The 14,708-nt window shown below is 50.3% G+C and overlaps 1 protein-coding gene and 1 long non-coding RNA gene across 2 annotated transcripts in view; one reads left to right on the top strand and one right to left on the bottom strand.

Moving 5' to 3' along the window:
• Nucleotides 1-881: 881 nt before the first annotated feature.
• Rhod (ras homolog family member D) lies at nucleotides 882-14,527 on the bottom strand. The gene is made up of 5 exons (XM_032891237.1): nucleotides 14,317-14,527; nucleotides 7,284-7,371; nucleotides 6,534-6,643; nucleotides 1,874-2,008; nucleotides 882-1,481 (listed from the first exon to the last, which is right to left on the bottom strand). The coding sequence occupies exons 1-5, from the start codon at nucleotides 14,446-14,448 to the stop codon at nucleotides 1,314-1,316; spliced, it is 633 nt and encodes a 210-aa protein (XP_032747128.1). The 5' UTR covers nucleotides 14,449-14,527; the 3' UTR covers nucleotides 882-1,313.
• The window catches only part of LOC116890771, a 15,509-nt gene continuing 7,981 nt past the window's right edge, over nucleotides 7,181-14,708 (top strand). Inside the window, exons 1-2 of the long non-coding RNA XR_004386785.1 lie at nucleotides 7,181-7,191; nucleotides 9,692-9,697. This is a non-coding gene — a long non-coding RNA (uncharacterized LOC116890771). The remainder of the gene's footprint in view (nucleotides 7,192-9,691; nucleotides 9,698-14,708) is intronic.

Below are 14,708 nucleotides of genomic sequence, written 5' to 3'. Positions count from 1 at the left end.
ATAGGTAGGATTTCTCTGTGTAGCCCTGACTGTCCTGGAACTCACTTTGTAGACCAAGCTGATCATGAACTTAGAGTTCCCCTCTGCCTCCAGAGTGCTGGGATTAAAGGCATGGGCCACCACCACTGGCTTGATTTTATATTTTATGGTGTGCATGTTTTGTCTGACGTTTTGTGCCTGAGGTAGAAGAGGGCACTGACTCCCACAGAACAGAAATTACAGGTGACTGTGCACTGCCATGCGGGTGCTGGGAACCAATCCTAGGTCCTTTGGAAGACAAGCCAGTACTCTTGATCACTAGCCTCTATCCTAAAATTTTTTTTAAATTATACTTTAGTTTTACTGTGTGTGTATTTGGGTGGGTTTATACTAAGGTATGTGCATGAAGTCAGAGGTCAATGCAGGAGTCAATTTTTTCCTACCATATGGATCCCAAGGAACTCAAGTCGTGGTGGCAAGTACCTTTATCTGAACCACCTCATCAACCCCACATCCTGCTCTTTGTGTGGGTTCTTGGAATTGAATTTAGGTTGTTTGGTTTATGTGGTGGCCCCTGAGAAGCACCACTGCACTATCTCCCTCTGTGTTGTGTGTGTCTCACTGGTTCTGTTTCTGGAGAAATCTATTAACATAGTAGACAAATGAGAGAACACACCGTTGATGCCAGCTCTGCATATGCAGTCCTCATGACTTTTGCTCATGCTTGACATAATTTCTGATTGGCCATTTTACAGATGAGGCTGAGGCCTAGAACTTTGTCAAGGTCTTGGAAGTGATAAAGTAAGGTTTGGGTTCTAACAGTTCCACCCTAGGGTCTAGGTGGGCTCTTTCCTACCTAGTAGGATGCAAAAATGTTTTGAAGCAAGAGTCAGGACACTAAGAACAAGTGATGCCATTTTAGTTGTTACACTTATCAATGGGATGAAGAGGATGATCAGGGACACGGCAGGGCAGCGTGTTAGCCTGGGCAGGTTGGTCTCAGGAACCCTGGGTCCTGTAGATATATTATAACTCAGAGAATAGCCACAAGGTGGCGCCAAATCAGACCACACAGACCCCCACTCATGATGCAGGTCCAGGATTGGGCACAGGGAGTCTGTTAATGGTTCCAGAGCTAAGGGTCTGGGAACCCTCTTCCTCAATCCAGGATTCCTCTGTCCAGGGGCCAGGCCTCAGTGGAGCCCATCTGTGGCTGTGTGGTTCTACCAGTTCAGCCTGGGGACTAGGTCCATCCCAGTCAACAGAGTAGAAGGTCTGCTCCTGGGTCTTTCTCCAGCTGAGTAAATCGGAAGGCAAGGTGAGTTCCAAACCAGTCAGGTGACCACGCAAAAATTCTGGGTAATCCGCCGCCAGAAGTTATGACTGCGACTGCTGAGAGCCACTTCAGCTGCTTCCTGGAAGACGGCTTCCACGTTGTCATGGAGCCGAGCTGAACACTCGAGATAGGCCACTGCTCCCACAGACCTTGCCATATCATGGCCCTGCCAAGGAGCAGTGGGAGTTACTATGAGTTTGGGATGTGGGGTGAAACTCACACTTGGTCTTGCTGCAGCCCTTCTGACTATGCCAGGAGTCTTGAGGACAATAGTAGGAAGCGGGGCTTCTCTAGGGCACCCTCAGTGGGTAACTAATCCATGTATTGCAAAGAAGGGTCGAAAATAACATGGACCTTGGTCTCATCTGTGCTATACATATTACTTATCTGTCCTGTCAGAACTCCTTGAGTATTCTGGGTTCTGTTTCCAAGTGCTGACCCTTCCTGACTGCTGACGCCCTCCAAGACCCTGAGTGTGCTAAATGCCTGGCACAGCAGAGAGGTGTCCTGAGGTTCCCTCCCCAAATGCCTCTCATCCACGGCTAGCTTCCTACCTACCCTGTGGTAGGTCACCGGCTCCAGTCTTTTCTTCCGAAGTGTGTTCACCAGCACCTTGTCCTTACGCAGGTCTATCTTGCAGCCCACAACGATAATGGGCACCCCCTTGCAGAAATGGGTCACCTCTGGGTACCACTGCAAGGAAAAGGGTTGTGTGTGAGTCACTGGGGTTCTGACCTTCAGTGGGAAACTCTTTGCTCTATCAGTGTACTCAGTATAGGTTCTCACTGAAAATTCCCCATGCTCTAATTCGGGATGTAGCTCAGTTGATAGAGTGCTTGCTTAGCATGCACAAAGCCCTGGATTAGATCTATGGCACCGAATAAACCAGACCTGTAATTGCAGCATTTGGGAAGTGAAGCCAGGAAGATTAGAAATTCAAGACCATCCTCAACTACAAAGGTCTAAGACAGTGTCTCAAGGAAACAGAAATGTGTAAATAATTTCCTTTTTTTTTTTTTTCCTTCTAAGACAGAGTTTCTTTGTGTAGCTCTGGCTGTCCTGGAACTCACTCTGTAGACCAGACTGGCCTAGAAATCCCCGAGATCTGACTGCCTCTGCCTCCTGAGTGCTGCGATTAAAGTTGTACATCACTACCACCAGCATCTCTCTTCCTTTCCCTTCCTCCTTCATATTTTATTTATTTATTTATTTATTTATTTATTTATTTATTTATTTATTTATTTATTTATCGATTGATTGATTGATTGATTGAGACAGGGTCTTTCTACATATCCCTGGCTATCCTGGAACTCACTGTGTAGACTGGAATGGCCTCAAACTCAGACCTGCCTGTCTTTGCTTCCCAGTGCTGTGATTAAAATTCGTGCCACCGTGCCTGGCAATAATTTTCTTTTTTGAAACAGGATCAATGTGTATGAGCCTTTTGTCAGCATGTGTATCTGTACAAGATATACAAGTGCCTGGTTCCCTTGGAGGTAGAAGTGGGCTTCTGACGCTCTGGGATTGGAGTTACAGGCATCTGTGAGCTATTATGTGGGTGTTGGGAGTCAAACTCAGTAGAAGAACAGCCAATGCTCTTAACCTCGGAGCTGTCTCCCCTTCCCCCATGTGTACTTTCATGCCCTGCTGGCAGATTCTGTAGTTGAGCTCATTATATAGTTAGACATAGAGGACTTTATAACTTATGGTTGGTCACACAATTGGGAACAGAGGGGTTTGAGCCTAATTGGGGGGGTGGGTGTCAGAGTCCAGCTTCTCCTTCTGACTTCAGCAAGGTAAAGGCTTCTTTGGTTACCTTTGAAAATGGGCCAGATATGCATTTATTTAAAAGTAGCTAAGCCAGGGCTGGAGAGATGGCTCAGCGGTTAAGAGCACCCGACTGCTCTTCCAGAGGTCCTGAGTTCAATTCCCAGCAACCACATGGTGGCTCACAACCATCTGTAAAGAGATCTGATGCCCTCTTCTGGTGTGTCTGAAGACAGCTACAGAGTACTTATATATAATAAATGAATAAATCTTTAAAAAAAAGTAGCTAAGCCAGATATGGTGGCATAGAGCTTTAATACCAGAACTTGGGAGGCAGAAGTAGGAGGATCTCTGTGAGTTTGCTAGCCTGGTCTACACAGTGAATTCCAGAATAGCCAGGGTTAGGCAGAAAAATTCTGTGTCGGAGGGGTAAAAAAAAGCAAGCTTTCTGGGTGTGGTGACATAATACATCTTTAACCCCTTAACGCAGGTACTCAGGAGTCAGAGACAGGCAGATCTCTGAGTTCAAAGCCAGCCAGGGCACATAGAAGACCTTGTGTTTGCCTCAACAGGAGGAAGGGCCCCCAGAAGAATACTAGGGTAAATGATTTTAGCCTTGACCACACATCCGGGGCACCAGAGATCTAGAGGAGGTTTCTCATCTGCAGGAGTACATGACTGTTTGGTAGGCCACTCAGGAAAAGCTGCCAAAATTCTCTGGGTCCTGGAACTAAATGGAGCCCAGGCAGTCTCTTCATACTCACTGTTCACCAAGTCTGTCCTTGGGAAGGGGCTTTGGGGTGGCTCCACTGAGCCCAACTGTGAGACCCCAGCTGGCTGGGCCAAGCCTGGGAGGCCCCAGACAGCAGGATCGCTTCCCTTAGAGCAGCCTGCACTGGATTCAGGACCTGCTCTTCCGGCTCTCCCAGTTCTCCAGATTCTGCCCCTGCTCTCCATTGGCTCTCCTCTTCACTAGCTGGTCTGGTCTGGTTCCCTGGGTGGCCTCCTCAGGTCCTCAGGTGGTAGGCTGTACCCTACCCAACTGGTGGCTCCTCAGTGATTTCTCCAGGCCACCCCACACTCCCTACAGGGGACCTGCAGATTCCAGCTCCCATAGGCCTGTTTAACTCCACCCTATCGCAACTGCTCCTTACCCTGGGGAAGAAGTAACTGCCTTCTGCTTGCTTTGGTCCAGCTTCTCTCTTATCCGCCTGCAATCGATCAGCAGATCCTGGGGCTCTGCCTTGGGAGAACTCAGAGTCTACCCACTGTTTCCACTGCATCATAGGCACTGCTCTCCCTCCCCTTCCCAGTGCCCATAAGGGCCTGCTGCAGAGGTGCGCTCTGAGGAATGCATGTAACTGACTGCCTAGGCTACAAACCCAGACTTGCCACTTTAATAGACAATGACCCAAGAAGGACGGCACCTTGACTCTATGTGGTCAGGACGATAAGTTAACAAATACTCATGTGAGTGCCACCTTCTTTTTACCTTTCAGGACAGGGTTTCACTGTGTATTCCTGGCTCGTTGACAAAGGTGGATGGCTTCAGACTCACAGAGACCCTCCTGCCTGTCCTTCTCCTCCTTGAGTTTGGGATTGTTACCATGCCAGGCGTGGCAAGGCGTGGCAAGGTTTTTGTTTTTTCTTTTTTTCCTTTTTTGAATGCTATGGTCTCTTTCCCCTTTTATTGAAAACATGACAAGTTCTTAATGCTGTTGTTGCCATATCCTTATTGCTGTCCTTCCCAATACTGTCACTGCCCAAGGGAACCTGGCCATGTATTGCTTGTGTGAAGGCCTTGGCAAGCAGCGGGTGAGGGGCTGTGCTATGGCTGGAGAAGAACTCGGAGGATTGCCTCGGTGATCCTTGAGGGTCGTCTTGGGAAGCCCTCTTGACTCTAGGGCAGCATGAGAGGCCACTGACTACCAGCAATGGAAGAATCGGAATGGACTGGCAAGAGCTGCTAGAATTGGACTTTATAGTTCACATGACTTCCAGCAGGCCTAGGCTAGGAGACAGTCTCTGAGTCACCCAGCATTCTCAGCAGAGTCAGAAGGGAAAAACCAGTGTTCCAGCCTATAGTTGAGGACAGGCAAGGAGCCACTGGAGTGAGAGTCACAACACAGACCCGCGTGACCCTTCTATGTGACCCCGGACAAGTTGCTGTCTTGTTCCGGGTCTCACGTTACCTATGTATCTATCTAACCCAGGCACATCTAAGGCCTGCCAAGCTGTTTTGTTTGTTCTTTTAATTTTTTGTTTTTAGACAGGGGTTTCACTATGAGTCCCTGAATTCATTATGAATAACTCACTGTGTAGACCAGGTTGGCCTCAAACTCCTATAGATTGCCTGCCTCTGCCTCCTGGGTACTGGCATTAAAGGCATGTGCCACCATCCTGGCACTTTTTTCTTCTTCTATTTTTTAATGTTGTGGTTGTCTGTGCACCACTGTGCCTGTGGATGCCAGAAGAGGACATTGGAGCCCCTAGAACAGGGGCTTAGGCAGTTATAAACCACTGTGTGGGTGCTGGGGTCCTCCGGAAGAGGACATCGGAACCCCTAGAACAGGGGCTATAGGCAGTTATAAACCACTGTGTGGGTGCTGGGGTCCTCTGGAAGAGCGGCCAGTGTTCTTAACCTCTGAGTCATCTCCAGGCCATATACTTAAAAAATATGGGGGCTGGAGAGATGCTGACTGCTCTTCCAGAGGTCCTGAGTTCAATTCCCAGCAACTACATCGTGGCTCACAACCATCTGTAATGGGATGATGCCCTCTTCTGGTGTGTCTGAAGACAGCTACAGTGTGCTCACATATAATAAATAAATCTTTTAAAAAATTTAGTTTATTATATAGTTATGAGTATTTTGCCTGCATGTATGTAAATGCACACATACATGTCTGATGCTCATAGAGTTCAAAAGAAGATGTCTGATCTTCTGGACCCGGAGTTATGCATGGTTGTGAACCACCACATGGGTGCTGGGAACGGGTGCTCTTAACTGAGCCATAATGTATATGCACATGTATTTGCCTGTAGAGTTCAGAAGAGGGTGTCAGAATCCCTGTAGCTGAAGTTACAGGTGCCTGTGAGCTCTCCCACACACAGGTGCTTGTTTGCTTGTTCTCTCTCTCTCTCTCTCTCTCTCTCTCTCTCTCTCTCTCTCTCTCTCTCTCTCTCTCTCTCATTTCATCTCATTGTGAATCCATGAATGGCCTGGGACTCACTATATAAACCAGGCTAGCCTCGAACTCTCAGAAACACACCTGCCTCTGCCTCTCTAGTGTTGGGATTAAAGGCCGGTGCCCAGCTAGTTCAGTACACCCTTTTATCCACTGACCCATCAGCCCAGCCCCAGGCCTGCCAAGTTTTGACAGCTGACAGGGTAAAGAGTGATGAGCAGCGGCCTGGAGATGGACATTATGCCCTCTATCACCCCAGCACCTACCCGGTTAGAGACGTTGTCAAAGCTGTTTGGATTGGTCACATCGAAGCAGAGGAGCAAGACATTGGCATCAGGATAGAACAAGGGCCGAAGGCGGTCATAGTCATCTTGCCCTAGGCAAAGGAGAGGAGTCACTGCCTCTGGTCCTCCTGCCTGCCCTCAGTGTCTCTAACACCAGGGAGAGGTCACCTTAGCAGACCTGGGCTTTTTAGAGGGTAGGGTCAAGTTTTGTACCTCATGTGTATGTCCCCTTGGGGTGGCTCTTACTTGGCTTGCTTGTGGCAGCCTTGGCCTGGAGAAGCCATGGCTGAAAGATCCTATTTAAGGGGTGAGTGTGCAGCCGCCAGGCTTAGGAACCTGCTTTACTCTTGCTTGTGCAGTGAGGGCCAGGGCGGATATGACACCAACAAAGGGGAGTCTGAGCAGGTTGAATATAAGGGGGCTTCTGGGTCTCACTGAGTTTAGTTTTGAGCTAACCCATGTATAGGCCGTGCCAGGAGGCTGGGGGCCACAGGCCAAGGTCAGGAGGTCTTAGAGAAGATAAATTCCGAGTAGAAAGGTTAGGAGGCCAGGACCAGCCTACCTCTTGAGCCACCCTGGGCAGGGGAAGTGGGCACATGCAGGTGAAGGGTTGAGTTTCCTAGGGGCCCTCCTGCTGCCAGTGTTGTTCTCTAGAGACTGGCTGGCCTCCTGGTTCAGAAGCCACTGGGGCTCCCCTTCTCTTTCCTGCCTCCCCTAAAGCCCCACACCTACCGGCTGTGTCCCAGATTTGGAGGCGCACAGGTTTACCCTTCATTTGCAGAGTGGCGTTATAGCGCTCAAACACCGTGGGGTTGTAGCTCTGAAGAAGAAAGAGGACAGAGTTAAGGAAGCTTTTGCAGCTCCTGGGGCAAGCCAGACCCTCAGGAATGCCTACACGACACCCCTCCCTGTAGTTTCTGAGAAGGCCCCCAGTGTCTCAGTGACCAGTCTTGGGGGAAGGCTTGATGCCAGGAGGGTCCCTTCCTCCTCCGTCATGTTTCATAACCAGGAAGCTGAAGTCCCTTGAGCACAGTAGAATATTACATTAAGGAGGCAGGCGCTAGGCACACAGCCTGGTACAAAACAAGCAAGCCATACACACCTACTGGCATTAGCTTTGTCCAGTACCTGCTGTGAGCTTTCACCTGAGGTCTCCCCTCTTCCTGAGGAGACATTAGCCTACACCACTTCTTCCCCTGTTCATTCAGATATTCATGTAGCAAACGTTAGCCTTTTCTCCAGGCCTAGCTCCAGGCACTGAGGGGCCTGTACTAAACAGGACTCAGTCTGTCTTGGGGAGCTCAGGCTCCCAATTTCTGAGGTCTCCTTTACTCCCTTCCTTCTATTTACATAGATCCTTATAAACCCCAGACTGGTTCTGATTCCTGATTCTTCCTTCGCCAGCCCCTCCGTGTTAGGATTAAAGGTGTGGAACATCCCACCGCTCCTGACTTTTTTTGAGTTGGGGTTTTGCCAGCCTAGACTCCACTTGAATTGATGGCAGTCCTCGTTCCTCAGCCTCTTCAGTCGTGAGATTACAAGCAAGTCTGACCAGGCCTGTTGTTCTTGCTGCCTGCAGATCTGGACGTGGAATTCTCAGTTACTCTCCAGCGCCTGCCTATGTACAGCCATGCTCCCTGCCATGGTGATAATGGACTGAACCTCCGAACTGTAAGCCAGTCCCTAATTAGATGCTTTCCTTTATAAGAGTTGCCTTCGTCAGCCCGGTGGTGGTGGTGGCACAAGCCTTTCTCTGTGACTTCAAGACCAGCCTGGTCCACAGCACTTGTTTCAGGATAACGAGCTTCACAAAGAAACCCTGTCCCAAAACAACAAAAGGAGTTGTTTTGGTTGTAGTGTCTCTTCACAGCCACAGAACAGTTCTTTTCTAAAGATGATCTATTTCTTTTGAGACAGTCTCTCTCTATAGCCCTGGTTGTCCTGGACCTCACTATGTAAATCCACCTGCCTCTGCCTTTCAAGTACTGAGATTAGCATACCCGCCTCCTTTTTAAAAAAAAAAAAAAAAAAAAAAGATTTAATGTTTTGCCTGCATGAATGTATGTGCACTACATGTGCGCCGTGTGCCCAGGAGGTCAGAAGAAGGCAGAAGATCCCCTGGAACTGGAGTTTGTCGACAGTTGGATCCGCCATGCGGATCTTGGGTCTTCTGCAAGAGCGTCAGGACTGAGTCATTTCTCCAGACAGCCTCCTCACCCCCCTTTTTTTGAGTTTTTGAGACATGGTTTCACTGTGTGACCTTGACTGGCCTTGAACTTGCCATAAAGACCTGATTGGCCTAGAACATATAGGAATGTACCTGCCTCTGCCTCGTGAGTGCTGGGATTAAAGGCATCCACCACTATGCCTGGCTTATTTTGTTTGGCAGTGGGGAAGCTTCTTTTTGACATAGGCTTTTGCTATGTAGCCCAGTCTCAATTAGAGCTTATATCCTCTTTGGCTTTCACCTTCCCAATACTGGAATTGGAGACCCAGACCACCCTGTGTGGCTCTTCTAAACCTCCTGAATCTGGATTCCGCCCACACACTCCCTGTCTCAGCCTGACTTTCCTGGTCCTCCCCTGTGCTGGCTAGTCTCATGTCAACTTGACCATAAACCAGAGTTATCTGAAAGAAGGGGAACCTTAATGCCTTCGTAAGATCCAGTTGTAGAGCATTTCCTCGGGTGGTGCCATCCCTGGGTTTGTGGTCCTGGGTTCTTTAAGAAGGCAGGTTGAACAAACCAGGGGAAGGCACCAGTAAAGCTGTACCCCTCCACGGCTTCTGTATCAGCTCCTGCGTCCACATTTCTGCCCTGCTTGGCTTCCTTCGGTGATGAACAGCATTATGGAAGTGTAAACCCTCTCCTCCCCAACCTCCTCTTTGGCCGTGGTGTTTCATAGCAGCAATAGGAACCCTAACTAAGACGGTCCCCTATCCCACCCTAGGCTTGTCCACTGGACCTCCCTGGCTCACAAAGAGCTGGGACTCTTCTCTTTTCTGCTCCTCCCAAAGCCCCATATCTACCCGCTTGTATCCCAGATTTGGAGGTACACCCTCTCTACAATGGTTGAAGAGTGAATGTGACAGGTTTGATAGCTAAATCAAAAGCTAGGAACCTTTGCAGAACAGGGCCTGAGCCACAGGTACTGCAGTTTGCCAAACTGCTACATCTGCAGCCTTTTGCTGTGAGCGACTGTGACCTCCTGGTCTTGTTATTGGTTTATTATTTGAACCAGGGTCTCATGTAGCCAGGGAACATTTCGAACTTATGAGCCTCCTGGTTCCATCTCCTGCAAACACAGACAGGCACCACCACACCTAGTTTATGTGACGATAGAGTTCGAACCCAGGACCTTATGTATGCCAAGTGAGCATTCTAGCCCCTGAGCTCTGTCCCTAGCCCCCATTTGTTTGTTGTTCATTACATTTATGGGGGGCACACATGCCAGAGTACCCACGTAGAGGCCTGAGAACAACCCTCAGGTCTGCGGTCTCCTACTATGTGAGTCCTGTGGCTGGAACTCAGGTTGTCAGGTCGATAGGAAGCGCCTTTACCTGCTAAGCCATCTCCCTCTCCCTCTCTCCCCTTTCTTTGTTAGATAAGTTCTAACTGTAGCTCAGAATGGCTTGCAACTTAACTGCAGCTTTCCTGCCTCAGCCTTCTGAGTGATAGGATGACAAGCCTGAGCCATCATTCCAGGCTCGACCTCTTATATTTTGGTCCCCTAATATCACTTGGTCAGGGCTGGCTTGTAGGGTCATAGCATGGAGATCCCTAGTCTCTTCCTCTCCCATGCCAGGCAGGGCTCCTACTTGCCTATGACTCAGGAGGACTTCGTGCCTGCCTGTCTGATGGCCAGACTGCCTGCCAGTCTTCTGAGTCAGGCTCTGGCCAGCGGGGAGGGCAATCATAGAGACAGGTCAGCATGCTCCCTGGGCACCTGAGGCATGCAGTACAAGGAAGAGTAGGCACCTGGAGAAAGATGGAGAAGACGGCATGGGGCACAGAAAGGAACAGACAAGGGCTCAGGCCTTCCTGCCCCACTGTACATGCTCTTCCCTTGGGCATTTTTCCTACTGGGTAGTATGAGGACAGCTAGGCGTTGAGATCAAATGAGCTCAGCCTAGGACCCCAGTTCTCTAACTACCAGCCGCATATGGCCTTGGGCCTGTACTATCACTGGTTAAGAGTAAGAGTGTCACCTCGGAAGCAAAGTGAAGACCTGGTCCAGCATTTATGGTCACTCGTCACCTATTTGACACTGTCCACCCCAGCCCTGCCCATCCCTCTGGGAATTTCCCTTCCCATCTCCACTGGTGGTGGTTTGAATAGGTTTGGCCCCCACAGACTCTTTTATTTGAATGCTTGGCTTGTAGGAAATGCCACTATTAGGAGGTGTGGCCTTGTTGGAGGAAGTGTGTCACTGTGGGCTTGAGTTTTGAGGTCTCCTATGATCAAGCTACACCCAGTGTGGTGCACAGTCTCCCGCTGCTGTCCTCAGATCAAGCAGTAGAACTCTCAGCTCTTTTCTCCGCGCCATGCCTGCCTTTATACTGCATGCTTCCTAATGGACTAAACCTCTGAGGCTAAGCCAGCCCCAGTGAACAGTGAAATGTTTTCCTTTAGAAGAGTTTCCTGGTCAAGGGATCTCTCCACAGCAATAAAACCCTAATTAAGGCACCAACTGTAGTCTCTGGCCTCTGCCCTAGAGCAAAGACTGTCATTGAAGATACCTCTGCATTAGAGATCCCGTGTGGCCACCCACACTCCAGTTGAGGGCCTATGACAAAGCTCTTGGGAGACACTGGCTAGTGTTTCACAAATGCCCGTGAAGTGGCCACAGCCCACTGCTCTCTAAACTCTTCTCTTGACTCCCACAACCTTAGTAACTTCAAGAGGCTCTGAGGGAAGTGGGCGAGGCAGAAGTAGAGCTGATCCTGTGTCTTCAGGAGCCACTCCGGCCACCTGCCTTTTCTGAGGTCACCAATTCCTGCTCCTGACATCAGACAGGGCGGTGAGCTGGAAGGGGCCTTGTTGGCTGCATCGCGGACAAGTGTCACTGCCCAACCTCTGACTTTGGAATGTGACTTTATCTATACCTTTTGTGGTGTTCTTTGCCCCGTCCCCCAGGCAGAGATGCCTAATCTTATCTGTTTTGTTCAGCAAGAGACACAAGGCCTGGCTTGGGTTGACCCAGGACAGAGATGACTCAGCCGTGGTCCTGCCCTCCTGGGGTTCACAGATAGGTGAGCATTACAGAATGAGGACAGGGTTCCCCAGGTAGGACACCTGTGAAACTGTAACAGTCTGAGGACTTCAGACTTGAAGAGTTCTGCAGGCGAGTGCTCTCTTTCACCTCCTGTACCTGTCTTGTAAGCCACTAAGGATGGCTGTGCTCTCAGTGCCACCTGAGACTTCTTGGGGAAGTCTCTCCTTGCCCCATAAGCTCTATTTTGCCCCTTCGGCTGTAAACTTGAAGTTGGACTACAGTCAGTGAAGATTACAGAGGCTTCTCCAGCCACTCTCTCCTCTGAGCTTTAATGCAGGCAGAAACCCTGGAAGACAGGAGCCTAAGCCTCCAGGCTGAGGCAGAAGAGACTGAGGCTGACAGACAGCAGAGGTGGCTTCCGATGTCATGGAGTGCCCCAGGGAGGGGGCAAGGTGACTTGAACACCAGATCAGAGCTATCCCCACGTTCTCCTCAAAAGACTCTGCCTGCAATCACAACACTTGGGAGGTGGAGGCAAGGAGGTTAGAAGACATCCTTGGCTACATATTGAACCTGAGGACAGCCTGAACCACTTGAGACCAAGACCTTGTTTCAACAAACCAGCCGGGCAGCACACACCTGCCATCCCGGGCAGAGGCAGGCATCTCTGCGTTTGAGCCTCGTCTGGTCTACAGAGTGAATTCCAGGACAGCTAGGGCTACACACACAGAGAAACCCTGTCTCTAATAGTGGTGTTTCATACCCATAGTCCCAGCACTATGGAAGCAGAGGCAGGAGGATCATTGATTTGAGAAGAATATAGACTACATACAGAGACTTTGTCTCAAAAGAAAACTAACTTGTTAACTAACTAAAATATAATAAAAAGAGCCCTCTCTCATGCCAGGGACTTCCTAGACAAAGGAAGACTAAGGACAAGGTTGGTCCGCTCTCCTGGTGACCACTCTGGTCTTTTGTCACTCCAGTGTGTACTGTAAAACATTAGTTCATGAGCCTCTCAAGTGGTGGCACTCACTTTTAATTCCAGCATTTGGGAGGCGTTGGCCAGCCTGGTCTATAGAGCAAGTTCTAGGGCAGAAACCCTCTCTCGAAAAACCACAAAAAATCCCAAGACAGACTAACAAACAAAGCCGTACCCAGTTCATGGACTTAAAGGTGTCCTATGAAATTGGTGTGGCCCTTGCTGTCAATGCCACCATCTAGAATGTCTGACTCAGGACAGGGATCCAGACCTCCCCCACATCTCCGCCTTTAGGTGCCCTTCTCTGATCCCCTGGTTCCCACGATGGTTGGGTTCCCATGGGCAGTACCTGGAAAACATCTTCTATACTTAAAAAAAAACACCCCCCAAAAACCCCAACAACTGTGTAACTGGTCAAAGGAGGTGATGTCAGCTTTGCAAACCACAAAACCAAAGGCTCTGAGATGAGTATGGTGGCACATACATGTAATCTCAGCAATCCTCAGACTGAGGGACAGAAGGAATGAGCATTCAAAGCCTCCACAGTAATATCCTGTCTCAAAAACAAAACAGAAACCACTAAAGTAAAAACATATTAAAAAAAATCATAAAAACCAGCAGCTCACTGGTCTAGGGTAGCAAGCAAGACTGGGCCCTATTTGCCAGATCAGCGTCTTTGTCCTCTTCCATCAGACTACCCACCTCTGCAGGATCCCAGAGGCTGGAAGGATGTAGGGACAGGAGAGGAAGACGAGCAGCTGAAGGCAAACACACAGACACCCAGGACCCCCACTCCTCGTGGAGGCACAGAAAGAGGGCTCAGCCACTGTCCTGTTCATGGGCTCGACTGAGCTGTCTGGACAGTCTGTCCTCACAGTGACAAGCCTAGAGAGCCCGGATGCACAAGGTACTGCACTGAGCTGTCCACCGGCCTCCAGCCTCACTGTCCCAACTCCTTTTCCCCTATCAAGTTGCTCTAAGAAACTGAGGCTTAGAGTCGAAGTCAGGCATAAGGAGAATGGGGCTTTTCAGAGAAGGGTCGGTTTTCCTCTCTAAGGTGGATTTGCACCATAGTGGCTATGGTTGGAGAAGAAGTGGTGTCTCCCAACGACCATCACTTATCAACTTTCAGTGGATCCTTCTAGCCCGCAGACTCTATCCACGCACTCTTCTATAAGCTCTGGTAGGGGCTGTCAGTCCTGTCATGCAGTTAAGGAAACAGGCACAGAGAGGGTAAGAGACTTGCCCAAAGGCACACGGCTGTAAGAGGCAAAGGCTTGATTTTACTGCTGCCAGTCTAGCTCCAAAGTCCTCACACTCTTCGCCAAGTAGTGACAACGACTGCTCTTTTAGGATTTGCTATTTCCCCAGGTGGCCTAATTCAGTCCCTGTGACACCCCTCCCCCTAAGTGCCAATAGTCCCACTTCGCTCCTACTGGTTAAATCTAAAAAACTCTGCCTTCGACGCCAGGCCCTGCTAGGAGGCTAGAGCTGGGTACTTTCGAGGCGGCTCTCAGCAGACCCGCACATAGGGGTGTCCCAGCACAGAGCCAAGGGTGAGGGCACTCACCTCTGGGAAGGCCCCGTTAGCGAAGACCATCATGAGTGACGTCTTCCCGCAGCCCCCGTCGCCCACTAGGACCACCTTGATCGGGCGCCCGCTGTGCGGCTCCTCCTCTCCCTCAGTCTGGGACGCGTTCATCCCGGGCTGGCGGACGGCGGTGCGCGGAGCAGCAGGCGGTACGCGGCGGGCTGGCAGCGGCGGGCGCGGGGCTGGCCCGGCGGGACAGGAATGTGGAAGGGGCGGGGCGGCGGGAGGAAGTGGGAGCCGGGCGGCCAGGGCAGGAGGCGGCCCGGGGGGCGGGGGACACCCAGCTCAGGTGAGAAGCCGGGGACAAGATGGGGCTGCGGCGCCAGGCCAGGGGTGGACGCTCCTGGGGTCCGGTCTCCTGGAGTCCTGTC

The sequence above is a fragment of the Rattus rattus genome, chromosome 2 (assembly GCF_011064425.1).
Source record: "Rattus rattus isolate New Zealand chromosome 2, Rrattus_CSIRO_v1, whole genome shotgun sequence".
NCBI classification, from domain to species: Eukaryota; Metazoa; Chordata; class Mammalia; order Rodentia; family Muridae; genus Rattus; species Rattus rattus.
The sequence above is the reverse complement of the archived record's forward strand: the minus strand, read 5'-3'. Positions and strand labels throughout refer to the sequence as shown.